This window comes from Colobus angolensis, unplaced genomic scaffold, assembly GCF_000951035.1.
Source record: "Colobus angolensis palliatus isolate OR3802 unplaced genomic scaffold, Cang.pa_1.0 Scaffold14, whole genome shotgun sequence".
Lineage (NCBI taxonomy): Eukaryota > Metazoa > Chordata > Mammalia > Primates > Cercopithecidae > Colobus > Colobus angolensis.
This window is the reverse complement of record NW_012114488.1, coordinates 16,191,188-16,212,929: the sequence shown is the minus strand read 5'-3', so window position 1 is coordinate 16,212,929 and position 21,742 is coordinate 16,191,188. Positions and strand designations below refer to the sequence as shown.

Genomic DNA, 21,742 nt, shown 5'->3' with positions numbered 1-21,742 from the left:
TCAGTGGAGAAGAGACCCTGGAGAGGGTGACTCCTCTCTGCTGGCAGGTCATCTCTGCAGCTCTCAGAAGAGACAGTAGCTCCTTTCCACAGGTGGTGGTCCCATCATCCCATCATCTCCTGCTATCAGCAGAGAGGGTACTCCTTTCTGCAGCTGGTTGTCCCATTGCCTCTCTGCCCTCTTCATCCTCTGGCTGTCCTCTGTCCTGCTCTGGCTGACCAGGGCTTTTAAGGACCTCAGAGGGGAGGAAGTGAATGCTGACTGGTCCATAGGCAGCCATGGGTGGGTCTAGAAAGGCACCACGAATCCCCATTCAGTTCATGGGATTGGCAGCCTGGCCCGCAGCCTTCAGGCCCTCCCTGGCCTGAAGGTGGTACCTTACTGGAGACCCACCCACTTCTGCCCAGGACTCTGTCTGCCTCCTGCTGCCAGTCATGGCCTCAGGGCCTGGCCCCAACCCCCGCTCTGAGATCAGAGTGGGCACCAGGAGAGGAGAGAGGCCGGGCAGTGGGAGCTGACGCCCCTGAGCCTGCAGGGCTGGGGCTGGCAGTGGAAGTCTTACTGGGCCCCTGAGGGTGCAGGCTGCAGAGATGCCCAGGTCAGGCACCTGGGAGTGCTGCCACAGCTGTACCCAGGAAGTTCCCACCCTGCCGACTTGGAACGGGTGGGGTTTCTGCTTGTCCTCAGCTACTGCCTGCTCTGTGGAGTGGGAGGTCCAGGTCTGCAACTGTGGGTCAGGCGGGTGCAGCTGCACCCAGGCAGGCAGATCCCGCCTGCTCCTGGTCCCCTCCAACTGCACAAGGAGGCTTGGACCCACAGCGGAAGTTTGGGTGGCTGTAGTCCCGCCCAGGGGGGCGGGGCTCCCACCAGCTCCATGGAGTGTGCAGCTCCAGCCAGCACCTCCCTGCTGCAGCTGGCGTTATAGCAGCAGCTGCTGCCATCACCCTTGGGAGTATCTCCCCCACTGGACCATAGGCTGCTTGGAGTTGGGGACCGTCCCATCTCTGTGTCCCAGAGCCTGGCACACTGCTTGACATGTATAGGGACTCAGCAGATATTTGTGGAATGAACAAAGGATCCAACACGTGAGCTAGGGAAGAGTTCCTAGGCGGCCAAAGGTGGCTTAATAAATCCAGAGAGCTTGCTCCGGAGAAAAATGAGGTTCAAGTACAGAAACTGCACACTTTGAAGGCTGCTTTTACCTCTGTAAGCCCCTGCTTTTCCAGCTGTGGATGGGGATAGTCACAGCATCTACCGTGAAGGCTGCTGTGAGAACGAACTAGATCATGTGTGTTTAGCCCTGAGTAGGTGCACCCAAAATGGAGGCTGCTGCTTTTATTACCGAGGTTCGCTGATCGGCTTGTGTCTGGCTGCGGCCCTTTCTTGGGGTCTGTGGCTGTGCGATGCTGCTGCTGTGTGCCCCACTACCCAGTGGTAGCTCCCTTAGGACCTGAGCGCAGGCCAGCCCTGAGGCCAGGGCATTGCAGCAGGGCGGTGCTAGGGCTGGATGTGGAGCTGCCCGTGGGGCTCCAAAGCTTTGGCCTGTGGTTGCTCCACTGCTCCCTTCTCCACCAGTTTCTGGCCTGAAATCCCTTAGAGACAAATAGAAGTGGGGCCTGGAGGACAAACACACCATACCCCCACTGAGGCTCGGTGGAGGCGCCCACAGCAGGCTCTGGGCATGGGGGTATGGGCTGCAGGATCTCCAAGAACTCTGCTGAGCTGTCAGTTTCCTATTTTTTATTTTGATTTGTCTGGGTTATAAGAAATTCTTCAAAATGACACAATGGACTTCAAGGAATCAGGGGGAAAGAGTGGGAAGACTACAAATTGCGTTCAGTGGGCTGGGTGTGGTGGCTCACGCCTGTAATCCCAGCACTTTGGGAGGCCAAGGTGGGCGGATCATCTGAGGTCGGGAGTTCAGGACCAGGCTTGCCAACATGGAGAAACCCCATCTCTACTAAGTATACAAAAATTAGCCTGGCATGGTGGCCCGTGCCTATAGTCCCAGCTACATGGGAGGCTGAGGCATGAGAACTGCTTGAACCCAGGAGGCGGAGGCTGCAGTGAACCAAGATCAAGTCACTGCACTCCAGCCTGGGTAACAGAGCAAGACTCCACCTCAAACAAAACAAAACAAAACAAAACAAAACACCCAAACTGGGTGCAGTGTATACTGCTTGGGAGATGGATGCGCCAAAATCTCACAAATCACCACTCAAGAACTTGCTCATGTAACAAAATAACACCTGCTCCCCCAAAACCTATAGAAAACAAACCTAAAAAAAGACTTAAATGGTATCATGGAACTAATTAGCCAAATACAGTATCTAGTACCTGGCTGTGACCCAATACTTGCCTCATACTATCACATGTAGAAAAAGAATAGATGTTCTCTTTGGAAGAGCCCTGAGAGGGCTGCTAGGAGGTTTGCACGGCCTGCTCTCCTGCCCTCCTCTTGCTCTGCGGCTGAACTCCAATTCCCTTCAGGCTTAGATGCCACTGACTCGCTCCCTGATAAAGCTAACATTTGATCAGGCAGCCACGTGCATTCTCCCTTTTCCTGAAACCAGCACCATGGGGTAAAAGATTATTTCTGCTTGGTTGTCTTCCAGATGTTTCACACTTGGACAGCAAACTGATTTCAAACCACTCCTTTTCAAAGATCTCTAAGGGAGACATTGCACCTGGCCACTGCAGCCCAGAGCAGGTCTGGCCACGGCCATAAGCGTCCTGAGCCATCATGCCCACCGTGGATGACATTCTGGAGCAGGTTGGGGAGTTTGGCTGGTTCCAGAAGCAAGCCTTCCTCACCCTAAGCCTACTGTCAGCTGCCTTTGCGCCCATCTGTGTGGGCATTGTCTTCCTGGGCTTCACACCTGACCACCGCTGCCAGAGCCCCGGGGTGGCTGAGCTGAGCCAGCGCTGTGGCTGGAGCCCTGCGGAGGAGCTAAACTACACAGTTCCCGGCCTAGGGCCTGCGGACGAGGCCTTCCTTAGCCAGTGCAGGCGCTATGAAGTGGACTGGAACCAGAGCGCCCTCAGCTGCGTAGACCCCCTGGCTAGCCTGGCCACCAACAGGAGCTACCTGCCGCTGGGCCCCTGCCAGGATGGCTGGGTGTATGACACTCCTGGCTCCTCCATCGTCACCGAGGTAAAAGAGCCTCTGTAACACGGGAGTTCCTGGGACAGGGAGAAATATAAAGCAAATCCTGTGAGGTTCAGGTCCACATCAGGAAAAAGGTAGGGGGCTGTGTTTATTGTGCACGTAGTGGCTGGCTGTGTCCTAGGCACGGGGCATTCTTTTCTCTAGTTTGATCCACCACAAACTCTGGGTCTTTGAGGAGGACGCTGAGGCAGGAGAGACCAGCCAGCACAAGTAGGGGGCCAGTTTGCTGAGTTGCTTGAATGGGATTCGGCTGGGAGACCAGGAGCCTCTCTGCCTACCCCACTGGCTTCTCCCAGAACCATCAACTTGCTCTGGGCCCTGCTTCCCCACCAATAGTACCGTGGGCCCCCTCCTTCCACTCAAGAGCAATGACAATTGACCTAAATGATGGTGCTGAGGTGGCCTGGAATTGCCCTGGCTTGGGAATGAGAATGTTTGGTGGAAGCCCAGCTGTGCCCCTTATTAGCTGAGTATCACTGGGTGAGTCACTGCCTCTCTGAGCCTCATTTCCTCATCAGTCAACCAGGGATGAGGACAGCTGCCTCATAGGGATATGAGGTTCAGCTGGGATCTGTGAAAGCACTGAGCAAATCCACACTGAGTCACACCCTGCGGTCCGATGGGGCCTCTGGGATAGGGCGATGGCCTCAAAAGGGCCTTGCTTGAGTAGTTTACTTGATTATTTGGGCATTTTGCTTTGAGAATCTTTTAGTAAAAAGCGTCACCACATTTTTTTCCCGTCATGAGCTCGTTTGAAAGTATTGCACGGTAACAAGTGCGGACGCTTGGTCGGTTGGAGAAGCCGTAGGCCAAAGCTTGTCAGAGCCTCTCTGTTAGTAACGAGCAATGGCGTAGTTTTGGCGTGGGCACTGCTTCCCTGAAATAAGAGGTAACCGGGTCCTCCCTGCTTCTGGTCCCGCCCAATTGTTTGCCCCCACTACCCTCGCCCAAGCTCTCAGGGCTTCTTGAGTCTCTGCTCTTCCTCTCTTCCCTTTCCTGAGTGGTTTCAGTGGTGACACATTTAGGGCTCTTACTGGAGGAAAGCGTAGGGTCCCTCCCCTCTTGGCCTGAGCATGGCTTTACCTGCTTGCCTGGAGCAGAGCAGGTGCCAGTGCAACTGGCTTTACGATGCTTAAGAGACATCTTGTCTCCAAGGCATCCTCCAACAGTGGATGACAAGTTAGGCAGCCCTCCTTCCAGGGATCTCCAACCGTGTGACATTCCCAACTGGGAATCTAGAAGCAGACCAGGATGGGGACGTGTTTGTTCTCTGGGACTGAGACGTACTCTGCTTTGAGGAGATCAGATGTGATCATTCCTCCAGTCAGACATCCATCCAGTACGTGCGGCACGCTCCCTCTGTTCTGGGGCAGGGGTGTGATGCTGCAGGGGAGATACAGAAGAAGATTGTGAGGTCCCTCAAGGAGTCTGCAGTCTTGTGGGGACTGAGAGGGGAGGAGGGTGGCCAGAATGAGACCAATGTTCATTTAATGACAGCCCAAGGCCACCTGTGGTGAATGCCACGAACAGGGTGGAAAGGGACTGGTGGGCTCTAAGAAGGCAGAGATCTCAGCTGCTGAGCTCTGATCTGATCATGGATGTCTTCTGGGAGGAGGTGTGAGCTGAGCCTCAGGTGGTATTTTGGCCAGCAAGGAGAGGGGACAGGTGGGAGGGGAAGTAGATCCCAGATCAAGGGGAGAGCTTGAGACCAGCCTCAGGGCCCAAGGAGTGTTTGCTGCATTCAGGGTACAAGGAGCCCTGATATGAAGGTCGTGATATGAGGAGTTGCGGGGAGAACACTCGTGTCTAACCTTGGGGCCAGAACATGGAGTGCTTAGTGTGGGGTTGCCAGGGATAATGCAGGATGCCCAGTTAAATTTGAACGTTTGAACTTCAGATAACCCAACTGGATAGGATACTTACGTCCCAGATACTGCATGATATTTGATACTGGGATAACTCAGACTGCAAATATTGCATGAACATACTTATCCTAAAAAAAGTTGTTTATCTGAAATTCAGATTTATCTGGGCATTCTGTATTTTTGTCTGTGAATCCTGGCAATGCTACCTCAGCACCCAACGAACGAGTTTGGGTCTTATTTAGGCAGGCAAGCAATGCGATCCTAGCTGGACTCGTGAATGGGTGGGAAGGGGTGGTGGTGGGATTGGAGGCTTTAGGAGAGGTAGAGAGACGCTTGAGGAGGCCAAGAAAGAGCCCCGGTGAGAAGTGTTGGCCAAAACATTGTTGTCATGAGAATGAAGGGAAGACATGATGTAAGAGATGCCAGCATTGTTGGGGCTGGGGAGAAGGAGGCACAGCTTGGCAGAGGGCTCTGGCTTGGGGAGTATGTGCAAATGGAGCTTCTGAATGCTGTGCTGGGAGCCCTGGAGAGGCAGCCATGTGGGCAGATGGAGGGGCCTTGTAAGAGGGGACCTTGGGGTGCAGCAGGAGCCGGGAGACTGGGACAGATGAGAGGAGCCCGAGAGTGCTTTGGAACAGCCTGCCTGTCCATGGTAGCTGTGGAGGGGACTTCCAATAACCCCAAGATATAGAGCCCTGGGGAGGATTGTGGGAATCCTGGAACTCTGACGGGCAGAGATGGTGAAGAGAATATGATTACAGGAGAAAGTGTTCTTTGGGGCCATGGTGAGTTGGAAGGGTGGTGGGATTCATGTGAAGATTTTCTAAGGTGATTGGAAGCCTGGGGGTAGGTGGGAGGGTGATAGAAACTGGTTCCTGGGTAGGAATTGTCTCCCACTGTAACCCCAACTTCCTTGACCCCAGCTCCTCCTCCAAAACTGAAAATTATTTTTGGGGAATCAACCTTAGTTTATTCACTTCTGCAGAACTAATTTTTAACCTAGCATTGCCTTGGACATTGGAACTTGCTTTAGGAGGGAAGATGAGTTAATTTGTTTGAACACCAAGTTTAACTCCCACCCCAAGGCTAGGTGCTAAGATCATGAGGTTCACTGGGGGAGGAATGTGGGCATTTTCCTGGCTTTTGACTCTCCCAGCAAGAGGATCTCCTCTGTCAGTCCTGGTTTCAGCCACAGCCCCTACACCAGGCCAGGTGTCTTCCATCAGCCATGAATGCTGAGTAACGGAAAGGGGTCTCAGGCCAAGGGAGACAGAGGTAGTTACATCAGTGTTTCCCAAACTAGGCTTATCCTCAGGATCACCTGGACTCCTATTTGGGACCCACTGAGGCAGAATCCGCAGGGAATCTGTGGTTTCACCAGGACCCTGAGTGGTTCTTGTGATGAAGCAGTAGGTTGCTTTATAACTGTGCCAGAAAGAGCTGCCCCGGCCCTGGTGAAATCCCAGCAGGAGCAGCCAGTGGGCTTAGGGGATTCCCACCCTCCATCCCGTCCCTACCTTTGTGCAGACCCAGCTTCTCCCAGGGCCTGGCCTATCTTCTCAAGGTGCACAAATGTGTCGGGGTTCTCATGGTTGGGCTGGCATTTTGGAGCAGAGGAAGCATGGCAGGTTTACAAGCTTTGCAGGCGGCTCTAGAAACCTCCTCAGGGTAGCCTGGGGGCAGAGTCAGTTCTCTGTGTTGCTGGAAGGTGGGATGCACTCCAGCTCCAGGAGCTCGCTGGCTCCATACACAGTCCTGGGGCATAATGGCAACAGGGTGTTTCAGGAAGGCGGCAGCCACATCTTACAGAGACACCAACTAGCAAAGATTATAATGAAAACCAGAAAAACAGTGGCTGAGAAGGGAATAAGCCGAGGCCCCAGGTAATAATTGCACATCTTTCCCTGACCCCTGCAACTTGAGTGAAATCCTGTACAGTAGAGCACGCGGGTGGAGGCTGCAAAGAGAGAGTTGGGCAGTTGGAGACACAGACCCTGGGAAGGCCAGATAAGCTCAGGAAGGATGTGTCCATGTGTATTCTAATGGCAGAGCACAGGGCAGGCAGGAAAAGAACCACAGTCGAAAAGAGCTATACATCGGGCGGGTGACCTGGGAGGTGCTCCATGGAGAAGATGTGTTTTAAGCTGAATTTTAGAGGAAATCAACATGGGGATTGGCAGAAAACATGAAAGTGACACTGAGCAGTAGCTTGTCGCACACCCCAGAGCTGTACCACCCACAAGAGCAGACACTGGGGTCTGGGCAGAAGGCAGTTACTAGGAGAGGCTTGTATTTGTTTCTGAAATTCAAGTGATAACACAGAGTTTAACCTATATTTCAGGAAAAAAAAATGCTCATGTCAAGGAACTAGTCAGTCCATCAGACAGAACCCAGGCTGGCTGAGTTCAGAGTCCTTGAGACTTTGAATGTTGTTTTGTTTTTGAGACAGGGCCTCATACTGTCATCCAGGCTAGAGTGCAGTGGCTTGAACACAGCTCACTGCAGCCTCAACCTCCCGGGCTCAATCGATCTTCCCACCTCAGCCTCCCAAGTAGCTGGGACTACAGGCACACGGTACCATGTCTGACTAATTTTTTAATATTTTGTAGAGATGAAGCCTCACTCTGTTGCCCCAGCCTGGTCTCAAACTCCTGGGCTCAGGCAATCTTCCTGCCTCAGACTCCCAAAGTGCTGGGATTAAGGCGTAAGCCACTGCTCAAAGCCAGTTCTGAATGTTTGACCCCAGGATCGGGGCATGGCATGGCTCATACTGGCAACTTCAGAGATTTGAGGGTTGGAGGTTGGGGCAGTAAAACCTGTTTTTAAAATGAAAGGGTTTATTATTTATTGAAGCTGTCCGCATGTGACTCCTCCCTCCAATGCACACAGCAGCCCTATGGATGTGATGGAATGGGTACAACACACGTTTCAGACAGGGAAACTGAGGCCCAGGGTTGTGAAGTGACTTGCTGCCATCACACTCAACAGTGTTCTGGTTAGGGAAGCCATGGACCCGATGCGGACAGAGCAGTGCAGAGGGACAGGGCTGGGAAGGTAGGATGTGTCCCCCACCCACCAGGAACTGAAGGGGTCAAGAGGCCCCCACCCAACACCCTCTGTTCTCCCGAGAGTCCACTCTTTCTGCCTGTCTCAGCTCTAAAGCGGAAGGGGTCATTCTTCTGCCGTCCAGCCTCTACCATGTCTAGGCATGTGCCAGTGTCACCATGCTCTATGCTGGGGGAGGTAGGACTCTTGGATGTCCCTCCACTCCTGGTTTTCTTCCCCAAGGCCTCTAAACCCAGGAAGCATCTGCCTTCTCCAAAAACCCAAAGAAAACAAGCCCTTCCCAGCAACCCATGCTTGTCTTTTCCTTTGTCCCTGCCACCTTGATATCTCCCCTCTCCTGGGTTTTGGTGTGTGGAAACCTCTGATGTTCTTCTAACCCTCGGTCTCACCCACATGTGACCCTAAGGCACACTCTATCTCAAGGCAACCCCACTGTCTTTGCTTCCCTCTTCTCGGGTTGCCACTCACAGCCCCAACAGTGACAATAGAATGTACAGAATTGTTGGTGGCACTTATATAACTAAATATATACTAATTAATATGTAATTAATGAAGGATCTTTGGCCAATTCCGGAAAACATGTATTTCTCTTGGTACATTTCTGTTTTGGAAAAATTACCTCCTTGGCTATATTTCTTTTTAGAAATCTTACCTAGCAGTTGTGTCTCTTTTGAGAAGACATTTTGCTTTCTTTTCCAAAGACATTTTGTCCTTCAATAACCAACTACCAATAGCAAGGCTGCTGACAACAGCCTCTTTAATTACTGCATGATGAGAGTGGTACCAGGTGTTAGGAATACAGTTGATCTTAGAACAATGTAGGGGCTAGGGACACCAAACTCCTTTACACAATTGAAAATTCATGTGTAACTCTTGACTCCTGAAAACTTAAGAACTAATAGCTTACTATTGACTGGAGGGAAGCTTTGCCCATTACATGAACAGCCAAGGAACACATATTTTGTATGTTATATGTATTATACACTGTATTATTACAATAAAGTAAGCTAGAGAAAAGAAAATGTTAAGAAAATCATAAGGAAGAGAAACTATATTTGCTATTCACAAAGTGGAAGTGAATCATCATCAAGGTTTTACCCTCATTGTCTTCAGGTTGAGTTGGCTGAGGAGGAGGAGGAAAAGAGGGCTCAGTCTTGCTGTCCTGGAGGGCAGAGGCAGAAAAGGTGGAAGAGGTAGAAGAAGAGACAGGCACACTCAGTGTAACTTTTACTGAAAAAAATAAAAAATCTATAAGTGGACCCGTGCAGTTCAAATCCATGTTGTTCAAGGGTCCATCGCATTTGCTATTTGCTGAGTGATTCATCAGAAACTTTGAATTTGTCTTATGAAAATGTAGTTGGAGAAAACTCTGTGAAACAGCCCAGAGATACCAAGTTTCATGAAATGCATTTGCTTTGCTGAAGAGAGGATGGAAGGGTGTAGTCCTGACTCACACATTGTTCTGTGCTTTTGGTCCTCCTCCTGCCATGGTGTGACTGGCAGTTCAACCTGGTGTGTGCCGACTCCTGGAAGCTGGACCTCTTTCAGGCCTGTTTGAATGCGGGCTTCCTCTTTGGCTCTCTGGGCATTGGCTACGTTGCAGACAGGTATGTAAAGAGCAGTCCAGGTAAGCCTCCCCTTACTGCCATGAGAACATGACCAGTTGGAATCAACTGCAGAAGCTGCTGGAGACAAGACACAGCAGACCCTGCTTTGGGCTACTGTGGGGCTGCCAGGGGAATGATGGAGAGATCTGAGGTGTGTTTCAGAGTCAAAGTTGCATGCGGATTCTACAGTTGGTGGGCTGAGAGAAAGGGAGGACACAGGAAGGTTGATGCTTCCAGCAGGTGCATATTCGTGAGGCCATTTTGAGATGGGAGGCAGAGGGTTAGGAATGGATTTTGTTTCAGCAGTTGATAGGGGAGAGGTTAGAGAGGAAGCTAGAGCTCTTAGAGATGTTAGGTTTGGAGATGTGTTGCACGGCCTGAGACATCTACGAAGAGGTGCCAAGGAGCCACTTGGGTATGTGGGTGAGCTCTGGAAAGGGGTATGGGCTGGAGTTCAATATCGGGGGTTTTTCACCAGTAGTTGGTATTTAAGGCTATACAGCATATCAGGATGCGCTGGAAGAGCGTGTCGAGAGAGAACTGCAATGCAGAAAGGTAGGCAGGGAAAGTGCCTTGGCAAAGGAGATGTAGGAGAAATGGCAGTGAGATCAAAGGACAACTGTTCTCCAGGGCACTTGTGGAAATGCACCAGGAGACCCTGAGGAGGAATGGTCAGAATCTGCTGTGCGGGGCGGGGCACCCAGGACAGGGTGGTTGGAGAAAACTGGAAGGCAGGAGAGTGGCGTTGTGTGGCAACTCTTTAAAACAGCGTGGGGAGGGTCCAGGATGAGGATGCCGATAGGGGAGGGAATCAGGGATGCAGGAAGAAGAGAGGGGCCGGGGACCTAGGCTTGGTGGGGGTCTGGGGCCCAGCTCAGAGGTGGAGACAGAGAAGAGACAGAGAGCCAGGTGCTGCTGCAGGAGACAGGGAGAGGGGATGGAGCCTGGTACCGCTGCAGGAGACAGGGAGAGAGGACAGAGCCAGGCACTGCCCCAGGACACAGGGAGAGGAGACAGACCCAGATGCTGCTGCAGGAGACAAGGAGAGGGGATGGAGCCAGGTGCCGCTGCTGGGACTGAGCATCCCTGGTTAGAAAATGTGGCTTCTGGCAGAAGTTCCTATGTTTTCATAAAGGGTGAGGGTTTACTGGCTGGTTTGGGGCTGTCCTGAGGTGGGGTGGAGGTCTAGGCCAGGGGACACAAGGTAGACAAGTGAAGTGGCATGGTGGAGGCAGGTGGAGGTGGCAGAGGGGACGGGGTTGGCAGGTGGGTGGGGAGTGTGCACGGGCGGGCACACCACATGGCCTGTCCTTGGCTTCTTTTCTTGGCTCTGGGAGAACGTGGGGTGTGGTTGAAAAGATTGGGTGGGAACAGTGCAGTCCTAGAGAGTAATTTGCCCATTTCATTCCCAGATAAAGGAGAAGAGCAACAGCCTTGTATGGCTACACTATCAGAGCTGAATATGGCACAGAAAAGCTTCCATGATGGTTGATAAGACTATGGGAGGAAGGAAGCCTGGTTTGGGTGCAGCCTGACCAGTGGCGATAATAATGATGCCATCTGCTCAATATGAAGATAAGGTGAAGGGACAGGCATGAGAACTGGAGAGGGGCTGCGGGCACTGCCCGGCTGAGCTGTGATGCTGCTGGGAGCACTCAGACTCCTCTTCAGACCCAGCAAGGGCTGGAGAGCTTGTAGGGACAGATGAACAGTCTGGGTGGGGCACTGGGCACTGCTGTCCTGATAGACCCTGCAGTTTCCCAGGACAGTAGTGCAGTGTCCTCTGACTGTGACCCTTGGCATTCCACCATGAATGTCTGACCCCAAATTTCAACCTCTCCCAGCTGCCCTCCATGTCTCCTTGTCTCTGAAGGTTTGGCCGTAAGCTGTGTCTCCTGGGCACCGTGCTGGTCAACGCCGTGTCGGGTGTGCTCATGGCCTTTGCGCCCAACTACATATCCTTGCTGCTCTTCCGCCTGCTGCAGGGCCTGGTCAGCAAGGGCAACTGGATGGCCGGCTACACCCTAAGTAATTATCATGGGACTGAGGCCAGGTCTTGGGGTAGAATGGGATGGGCCTAACGTGGGTGAGGGGTTGTTTGTGGGGTCAGGGAGCTTGCGGGGGCACCAGTTCCTTGTTGTTACGTGACTAGGGCAGGACACGGGCTAGAATGGCCTGTCTTTTTGTGTCTGAGACACTTAAATTATCACTTCGATTAGTGATCTATTAATCAACTAATGTATTTGGAGAACAGAAAGACCCCATGCTGGTGTGCCCACAGCAGTCAGGAGGGGGTGCAGAAGAGGAGATACGTGAGAGAATATTCTAGCATCTTACATAAGAAAGAACCAGCAACTCCTTAAAAGAAATACAGCAGACTCGATGGGCTTGAATGGCACTCAAGAATTAGGAGAGGAAACAGGAGCAAATAAAATAAGGATTTTGAAAATCAGGATTTTGAAAAAGTTGAAGTATAAACCAACATGAGGAGTTTTACATATCAGCCTTTCTTCCCCTTTCAAATATTCTACGAAGATTAAGAATACAAAACAAAAAACCCTTTCTGGGAGGGAAGCAGCTGAAGAGTTGTCTGTCCTTCCCCAGGTCAGGGCACGGCAGACAGCAGTGAGGATTAGCCACACGTTTACTCCTTTGTGGGGGAGAAAAAAGAAATAGCCATGTTTCATCGTCTTCGAAAACAAAGTGCTATCACTTGGCATTCTGAGAGCTCATTCACTAGGGCCAAGAGGATCCACCCACGTTCCTGCCTTGAGATGCCATGAGCAGCCTGGTGAAGCTGAGGTGGCTCAGCCCCGTTAGTGTGGAGCCTGTGACAGCCTCTGCTGCTAGGCCCCGTCCCACACAGGGTTAGGGGGTCTGACCCGGGGCCACATCCATGTACCAACACCACCCGCAGCCCCTCCACCCATGACTCCCCTGATTTCCTTTTCCCCTTTTCATTTTTGTTCCCCTAACATGTATCACCCTCTAACATAGGATTGCATTCTCTTATCTGTGATGTGGATCATCTGCCAAATGAGGCCTCCAAAGATAGGAGTCTACCTCCTGTGCTCACGATGTATCCCAGACACCCTGAACAGTGCCAGGCCCCCAGTAGGCACTCAAAGATATTTGCTAAATGAATGAACATCCCTGGGGTCCTGACAAATATTCCAGCTGAGTCTGGAGCTTCTGGAGGAAGGCGCTGGGGAGGAGAGGCCAGTGGACTGAGTCCTGAAGCAGGCAAGGGGAGTGCAGTGGTAAAGGAACATGCAGAAAGGGACAGTCACGGAAAAGCCAGAGAACGAAGCAGCCTGGTGGATCTTCGGGGCCTTGGTTTGATGGGTCCGGGGCCCCAGGGAGAAGGGGAGGCGTGAGCGCGGCTGTGATTTGGGAGAAGGAGAAATGGGAGAGACACAAGAGAGAAGCCTGGAAGCAGGTGGGGCTCGGCAAGGCCAAGTGTGAGCTTCCAGCGGGGAGACAAGCTGGACTGGGGCCGGAGCTTCTGAACGCACGGAGACGGGTTCTTGTGCTCCTGCGAGGAACCCACATAACGACCACACCTCCTGTTTCAGTCACAGAATTTGTTGGCTCGGGCTCCAGAAGAACAGTGGCGATCATGTACCAGATGGCCTTCACGGTGGGGCTGGTGGCGCTTACCGGGCTGGCCTACGTCCTGCCTCACTGGCGCTGGCTGCAGCTGGCAGTCTCCCTGCCCACCTTCCTCTTCCTCCTCTACTACTGGTGAGGCCTTTCCTCCCGCCTAAGGGGAAGGGGCGCCGGCCACCCTTCTGGCTGCACTTTCTGTCCTCTCGAGGAACCAGGCTCTTGGAGTGGGAGGCACCTACAGGCGGTCTTCCAAAGGCCATGGTGTCCACATGGATAATGCACGGGACTGCGCGGAGCCCGGCGCCTCCCACACGCATAATGCTTAGGGATGAGCTGAGCCCGTCACTTCCCACACGCATGATGCATCGGGATGAGCTGGTCCCGGGGTTTCCCACACGCATGATGCATTGGGATGAGCTGGTCCCGGGGTTTCCCACACGCATGATGCATTGGGATGAGCTGGTCCCGGGGTTTCCCACACGCATGATGCATTGGGATGAGCGGAGCCCGGCGCTTCCCACACGCATGATGCATTGGGGTTAGCTGGTTCTGAGGTTTCCCACACGCATGAGGCATAGGGATGAGCTGGTCCCTGTGTTTCCCATACGCATGATGCATTGGGATGAGCTGGTCCTGGGGTTTCCCACATGCATGACGCATAGGGATGAGCTGGTCCCTGGGTTTCCCACATGCATGATGCATAGGGATGAGCTGGTCCCGGGGTTTCCCACACGCATGATGCATTGGGATGAGCTGGTCCTGGGGTTTCCCACACGCATGACGCACAGGGATGAGCTGGTCCCGGGGTTTCCCACACGCATGATGCATAGGGCTGCACAGAGCCGGGGGTTTCCCACACACATATCGCATGGAGCTGTGTGGAGCCAGCGCTTCCCGCCACTTGTACTGTTCCGGTTGTTCTGTTATTACTAGGCGGCCATGGTTACATGTGAAGCCATCCTCAGACAAAGCCTCTTTAGATTGGTTTCCCCAGATAAAGGTGAGCCATGCCAAGTGTCAGACAGAAATCCAGGGAAATGCAGGGCCTCAGCATGCGCACCTTCCAGAAACACAAGGCTGAGCCTCACTCCTGGGTGAAGGAGGTGGCTTTCTGAGGGTTGCTCAGCGGCCTTGGGAAATCTGTATCAGCGTCCCGCGGTAGGAAAGACTCCATACGTGGCACTTCCACTGCAATGGCTACCACTCCCGAGAGTCCCCTAGTCTCTCCTAGGGGTGCTGGCATGAAGGCAGATATTCTGTTATCTTCTTGATCCTCTCCCTCTTCCCCCTCTTCTCTTCCTCTCTGCTGTCATCTCTGCTCTTCTCCCACTTCATTTTTATAGTACTATTGGTATTATTAATAAGGCTCTGAAATACGTCTCATCTAGCCATAGAGCAGACATTTGATCTTGATTGAATGAATGAATGACCGAAGGAAGGAACAACAGGCCTACTCAATGCAACGATCTCTGGGGAATGTGTACCCTGAGCCATTATGAAACAGAATCAGTCCAAACAAGGTGTTAATCATATTCACTGTGAGCGCTTGGCAGGGTCTGGAGGGCAAAGAACTCCACAGGTCAGTTTTTATTGTGGTGGAGGGAAGAGGAGGTAGCGGAAAGGGCCACAAAGGAATTTCTCATCCCTCCACCTTTTGTCTTAGTTTGGCTGAGAGCAGACATCATCTGTGAGTGGTACTAGAGTTAACCCAGTCTCCCTAAATGACAGAGTTGTACACGTGTGGCTAGGAAGTTCTGCGGAGTCTGCCCTCCCCCTGCCTCATCCATGTGAAATGGGGCTGTCTCCGGCAGAAACGCAAAGTCTGCGTGGTCAGGCAGGGGGAGGCAATCAATGCCTGCCAGCTTTCAGAAGACCCTTGTGCCAGAAAGGCCGAGTCTTTGAGTTGTACCCTCCTCGTCCCATTTGAAATAGACAGCATGGTGTTGATTTGATATTAAAGGACAGTAAATACATTTTATTTTGTTTGGGAAATATTTTGAGAAGTGTTCAACAGCCCTTGCATTGCCTGGAGATACCCTGATGTCATCGGGTAATGTACATGGAGCATCTCCTCTATGAGCGTTTTCCCTGGGGGACAAAGGCTGCCACGTCCAGGAGAGAGGAGACCCCTGCTGCACAGAAGGAAGGCTACATAGGAAGTGATGGCTCCCTTTTGGTCTATAAATCTTAGGTGACACTAGGAGTATGAGTGACCCACAGAGCTCCTGCCTGGGCCACATGGGCTAATAGCGCACAGTGACCCCAGGTCCTCACAGAGCTCCCACCCGGGCCACATGGGCTAGCGCACAGTGACCCCAGGTCCTCATCTTCTTGAGGGATTACCGTCCCAGTGTGAGGGGGGCAGGCTGCACTGAGCAACAGCATCACCCTGCCCAGGGCTGAACGTCAGATGAGTTCCGGGGAAAATGCCAGATAGTGATGAGTGGTGTCTGCAGGTGTGTGCCGGAGTCCCCTCGGTGGCTGTTATCACAAAAAAGAAACACTCAAGCAATAAAGATCATGGACCACATCGCTCAAAAGAATGGGAAGCTGCCTCCTGCTGATTTAAAGGTGAAATCTAGGAAGGGGTATCTCACATCACTGAATCTGGGGCTGGGTTCGGGTGCAGATTCACCTGGGGCTGCCAGGGGAAGGAGCAGAACTGGGCTCCTTGTCATGGGTGTGAAGCACAGGGGTGGCAAGGCCCACCTCCCAGGTGGCTCTGCTCATGACAGTGTGAGTGTGGCTGATGCTCTCCCTCCCTCCTAGATGCTCTCCCTTGAAGAGGATGTCACGGAAAAGCTGAGCCCTTCATTTGCAGACCTGTTCCGCACGCCACGCCTGAGGAAGCGCACCTTCATCCTGATGTACCTGTGGTGAGGAGCGTTCCCATGCGTTTCCCCAGGCAGAATCAGCGCGCTCGCCCAGACACCAGCCTATAGATTACAGACAGTGGAATACTCAGGTGGAAAAAGAGAAAGGGTAAAAGAATTTTAATATAGTTGTGAGTGGTCAAAGAGCTCTTTTTATTTCTCCTTTGGGGATTGAATAATAAGAAAAAGGCTTCATTTTAGTAAGGGGCATTTGTTACCTATGGGAGGTCACCAGTGGGATGAGTGAAATAGGATAAAGGGTTATCAGGGCTGCCTCCATTCCACATGGTCTCATCTTCTGGGAACAGCCAAGTCTTGACTCAGCGTCAGAAGGTGGATGAGAACTCCTGGAGCTTTTGAGGAGGAAGTTCCATTCCTCATATCTAAACACCCTAGACCCTACCTGAGCGTCTCTGTGCATTTGTTACCTATTGACTAGAAAATGCATACCCACATGGACCCACCCACACACGCTTTGCACATTCCAGGGGTCTGCATGCTCCCCCAGCTGCTATCCTGGGCAGGAATCCCCTGCCCTGCTCCCTCAGAGGACACTGGCTCACCTCCTCCATGCAAGGGCTTTCCCCTCAGCATACAGTGAGGGCCCCGCAACTGCACTCTGGGCCTCGCCCCTTCAGCCAGAGCAGCTCTGCTACCCAGGCACACTTGTTTGCGCTTCTATGTGAGGTTTTACTGGAACAAAGAGTTTGTAGTAAGTCGGTGCCTGGCATATTGCAGACCCTCAATCAATATTTGCTGAAAGTTGAATGAATAACCACTGTGCCCCACAATCTGTCCAGGTTCACCATGTCCTCTCTTGCCTCACCCTTCACCTTCCCTGTCTCCGAGTTTGCCCTTGGGGTCCTGTACCCAGCCACATGCTGGGCCCGTGAACCTTTGCAAATAGCCCCATGTACCTGGCGGGTTTCCACGGATACTCACTGCTGGACTCAGCGTGGAGGCTGGGACTGGCCGCTGCAGTGGAAATAACTGCCCGCTGTGCTGCGCTGTCCAGCTCCCCTCCCCAGCCCGGAGACTCCCTGCAAGGCAGCGTTTTTGACTCTTCTGTTCTCTTACCCCCACCTCCAATCCTCTGGCAAGTTCCGTCAGCTAGCTTGGAAACGCCTTCAGAACCTGCTGCTTCCCATCGTGAGCACCCTGGGCTCCCTTGCAGGGGTTGTAGCCCTGTCCTTGGCACTAATTATTTGTATAAATGTCAGCCGTTTCATGGACACTTCTGCAGCATCTCTTACCTGCATTGCTGTAGGTGCCTTCTGGGTGGCCTGCTGGCTTTACCCATGCCCCTTGGTGCTCCACAAAGAAGGCAAAGTCATCCCTTAGGGCTCAACAGACCTTGTCTCTCCCTGTTTATCCTCTGCTGGCTTCCTAATCACTCACAATAAAGCCAGATCCTTCTCTGTGGCCCACAAGGCCTCACGCCATTGGCTCCTGGACACCCTTTTCTACTGTCCTGCTCGTTGTCATGACTGAGACTCAAAAAGTCTGTCCACCATGTCCTGGCTGTGTGACCTTCCAAAGGGCCTTAATCTCTCTGTGACTCAGTTTCCCCCTCAGTAATGGGAGAAGTGATAGTACCTATCTCGTAGATGTGATGGGAGGATTAAGGAGATTATATGTGTAAATGACATACAAGAGGGTACAGCATGGATGCAGGAAAATGTTCAATGTCAATGTGTTTTTTGTTGTTGTTATTTTAATATGCACATGCAATTCATGGGTTCTGCCCACAGGTGGCAGCCCGGCACATTTGTTAACTGGCTTGTTGACAGGAAAATCAAGGTTATACGTTCCTTTCTCTTAAACCAGTTTCTTTATCAGTAATATGACTGTTGTCTTTAACTGGCTAAATGGTATGGAGGCACTCAGGCTAATCTCAACTCACTGAGTTGGTTGCAGGCAAGTGCCTTCTTTCTTGTTTTCTTGACCCTTGGTCCAATCAGGAATAATTTAGGACTAGAAACAAAGGCATCCCAGTGCTTCTTCAGGCGAAATTGTATCAAACAAGGAGATATATTCCTTAGCAACATCCATTTTCATCTCAGTTTTGGAGCTGATAGGCAATTTGCATGCTGGGATGAGATAGTAATTTCTTATGACCCAAATCTCTTCTCACAATGTAAATATGACTGTAAAAGCTTTCTAGCTTCCAAATGATATTTTCCCCACAAAGTGACACACGAGGTGCCCTACATTTTGGCTCAGGTGAGAGTGATTTAGCTAGGGCCTCAGCTCTGTGTGCCCTATGCTGTAATGTTGCTACATTTTCTCAAATACGGACAGAGGGGGTGTACAGTGGATGGAAGAACATAGGTGAATCAACAGCGCCCACTAAGGCCAGCGTAATAAGGGGCAGGGAACGCCATGGTGCGGTTGGAAAGGCCTGGCCCATGCCTCTCTGTTGTGCTGTGAGTCCTCTGAGTGCCCTGAGTGCATACTGTGTGCCGGGAACTATAATTGGCACCTCTGTACGCTAACTCAGTGAGTACTCAAGACAAACAGAAGTGGGAGGTACTATTACGATCCCATTTACAAACGAAGGAACTGAGGCCCAGAGAGGTTAGTTAACTTCCTCAAGGTGACACAGCTCATAACGCAGTCTGACACCTGCCCCCTTACTTCCTGCCCTCTCCTGCCCACATCCTTGTAGGCCTGTTGGAGTGTCCAATGAGGTTACCCATGTGAAGGGCTCGGTGCAGAATCAGACATCTAAGCGTGCGGTGAACAGTAGCCATCATCACGTGCAATCTCCAGGAGACTTGGGGGCATATCCTACAAGTGGTACTCTCACATCTATCATGAAAAAAAATTTATCATCAAGGGCCCTTCTAGGATACATTTTCTCATTTTTACTCCCCTCTTCTCATATTGCTCTAGGGCATTCTAAACCCAGTGATTCAAGCTCTTCTCCATCTGGGAAGGGCTTCTTTATCAGTCTCTGACTCACGCCTTTGACTTGAAACCTCCTCTTGGCTCAGGTTCACCGCCTCTGTGCTCTACCAGGGGCTTATCCTGCACATGGGCGCCACCAGCGGGAACGTCTACCTGGATTTCCTTTACTCTGCGCTGGTCGAATTCCCGGGGGCCTTCATCACCCTCATCACCATTGACCGCGTGGGCCGCATCTACCCCACAGCCGTGTCAAATCTGTTGGCCGGAGCAGCCTGCCTGGTCATGATTTTTATTTCACCTGGTGAGTTCTCTGCTTTCATCATTTCCCAGGCAATCCAAGTGTGGGGAGAGTGTCGTAATTCTTTGATAAGCCTCTGGAACGAGAACAAAGATGAGGTGCTACCTTTGTCTAAAATGTGTTTTTAAATTTTAAATTGAGGGGCCGGGTGCAGTGGCTCATGCCTGTAATCCCAGTACTTTGAGAGGCGGAGGCAGGTGGATCACCTGAGGTCAGGAGTTTGAGACCAGCCTGGCCAACATGGTGAAACCCCATGTTTACTAAAAACACAAAAGTAACCGGGCTTGGTGGCAGGTGCCTGTAATCCCAGCTACTCTGGGGGCTGAGGCAGGAGTATGGCTTGAACTCAGGAGGCGGAGATTGCAGTGAGCCGAGATCACACACTCCAGCTTGGGCGACACAGCGAGACTCCATCTCCAAAAAAAAAAAAAAAAAAAAACCCAAAAACCAAAAAAAAAAAGAAAACCCCAAAATTAAATGGAGTTTTAACATACATATAATCAGCAAACAATAAGTGCACGACTCCATGAGTTTGTAAAAATGTGTACACCCGGGCAGCATGATCCTCATAAAGACAGAGAACATTGCCAACTTCTCCAAAGCCTCCCTGATGCTCCTTCACAACAACCCCCGCCACCACTCCAAGGTCACCACTACCCTGCCCTCTGTCACCACAGATTGTGTCTGTTCTTGAGCTTCATATAGATGACACCATACCAAATACACTATTTTTGTTGTTGTTGTTGTGTTTTGTGACAGAATCTTGCTCTGTTATTCAGGCTGGAGTTCAGTGGTGCAATCAACAGCTCAGTGCAACCTTGAACTCTTGGGCTCAAGGTATCCTCCCACCTCAGCCTTCTCAGTAGCTGGGACTACAGGCGTGAGCCTCCATGCCGGGTTAATGTTTTTATTTTTTGTGGAGATGGAGTCTTACTATGTTGCCCAAGCTGGTCTCAAACTCCTGGACTCAAGCAATCCTCCCACCTCAGCCTTTCAAAGTGCTGGGATTATAGGCACAAGAAATTCATCATTGCACCTATGAGATCCACCCACATTGTCACATGAAAGTGTAGTTGGAACTTCAAACAAAATGATTGTGTAGCATTCCATTGTGTAAATATGACACTCTGCATCCCTTTCACTGTTGATTGTCACTTGTGTTGTTTCCAGCGTTTGCCACTTATTGGGACTAAAATCATCCTTGCACATATCTTTGGGTGGGCACATGCTCTCACTTCCCTTGGGTACAGGTCTGTGAGCGTACTTGCTGGGTCCCAGGGAGGCATATGTTTAGCTCTAGCAGACACTGCCAAACAGCTTCCAAAGTGGTTAGACCATTTTATACTCCTCCCAGGGACACATGGGAGCTCTGATTATTCCAGATCCTCCCAACACTTGATCTGACTCATCTTTTTAAGAGGGGCCATGTCGGTGGATGTATACTTTAGTCTGTAATTCTTACAATCAAAGATAAACCAAGCTACATTTAAACCTAAAGCAAATTAACTTCCGTCAGTTTTGAGTACATAAATTGCCTTTCACATTCACTGCTCTTGGATATGTTGTAAAATAAATACAAGGGCAGATTTGCTCTTTTCTCAGTTTTTATTGCATGTGCTCTGCACTTGTTGGTTTAGTGAGTCATTTTGACAGGCTTTCAGGCAGGGTATTGTAGAGACCATTCTGTGAAATCTGTATGCCCAAGAACTAGGCTGTATAGATCAGGCTGGAAAGAAAAATGGGTGGGGAAAGAAAGCTCAGTTTTCTTTTCCCTTTTTTTTCATGGAGAAAGAACAGAGAACACAGGAAAAGGGGCAGCATGGATCTGAAATAGATTTTGCCCACTTTCTTCCCAATCTCTCTGTTTTTGGAATCCTGGGTAAGATGTGATGGATGGGCAGACTTTTAAAAAGTTAACAGCATTGAGTGCCAAGAAGGAGGGCGATCGAGGGCTAAGTCCATTCAGTTGTCACCTGGACCGAGCCCAGGCATCGTCCCCTCCCCAGCCTCCTCCTCCCAGTTCCTGCCCACCCCTCGTCCCTCTGTCTTGGTCCTTATCACATTTTAGGACAGTCATTCATTCCTCCAGCAGGAAATATCTCCAGGCCTTCTATATGGCTGGCAGGTATCTAGGCACTAGGATTTCAACCATGAGCAAAGCAGAAAAAGTTCCTGCTCCATGGAGCTGACATTCCAGAGGGAAAAGAGAAGGATGTCAGTGCTTTCTACAACGGGCACGGGAGGCCTGAGGAGGCCTAAATGACGTGGGAAGAGCCATGTAAAAATCTGGGGAGAGTTTTCTGACACATGCAAGGCCCTTGGGGGGAGAAGAGTATGGCATTGGC

General features: G+C 51.4%; 1 protein-coding gene across 2 annotated transcripts in view; it reads left to right on the top strand.

The window, feature by feature from the left end:
• The first annotated feature begins 2,393 nt into the window (after nucleotides 1–2,393).
• SLC22A1 (solute carrier family 22 (organic cation transporter), member 1) overlaps nucleotides 2,394–21,742 on the top strand; it is a 35,316-nt gene continuing 15,967 nt past the window's right edge. For both annotated transcript variants that reach the window (XM_011934994.1, XM_011934993.1), the window contains exons 1-7: nucleotides 2,394–3,154; nucleotides 9,604–9,707; nucleotides 11,581–11,735; nucleotides 13,283–13,451; nucleotides 15,773–15,887; nucleotides 16,086–16,192; nucleotides 19,186–19,400. In XM_011934994.1, coding sequence (XP_011790384.1) covers nucleotides 2,744–3,154; nucleotides 9,604–9,707; nucleotides 11,581–11,735; nucleotides 13,283–13,451; nucleotides 15,773–15,887; nucleotides 16,086–16,192; nucleotides 19,186–19,400 — 1,276 coding nt within the window. In that variant the 5' untranslated portion in view covers nucleotides 2,394–2,743. The remainder of the gene's footprint in view (nucleotides 3,155–9,603; nucleotides 9,708–11,580; nucleotides 11,736–13,282; nucleotides 13,452–15,772; nucleotides 15,888–16,085; nucleotides 16,193–19,185; nucleotides 19,401–21,742) is intronic.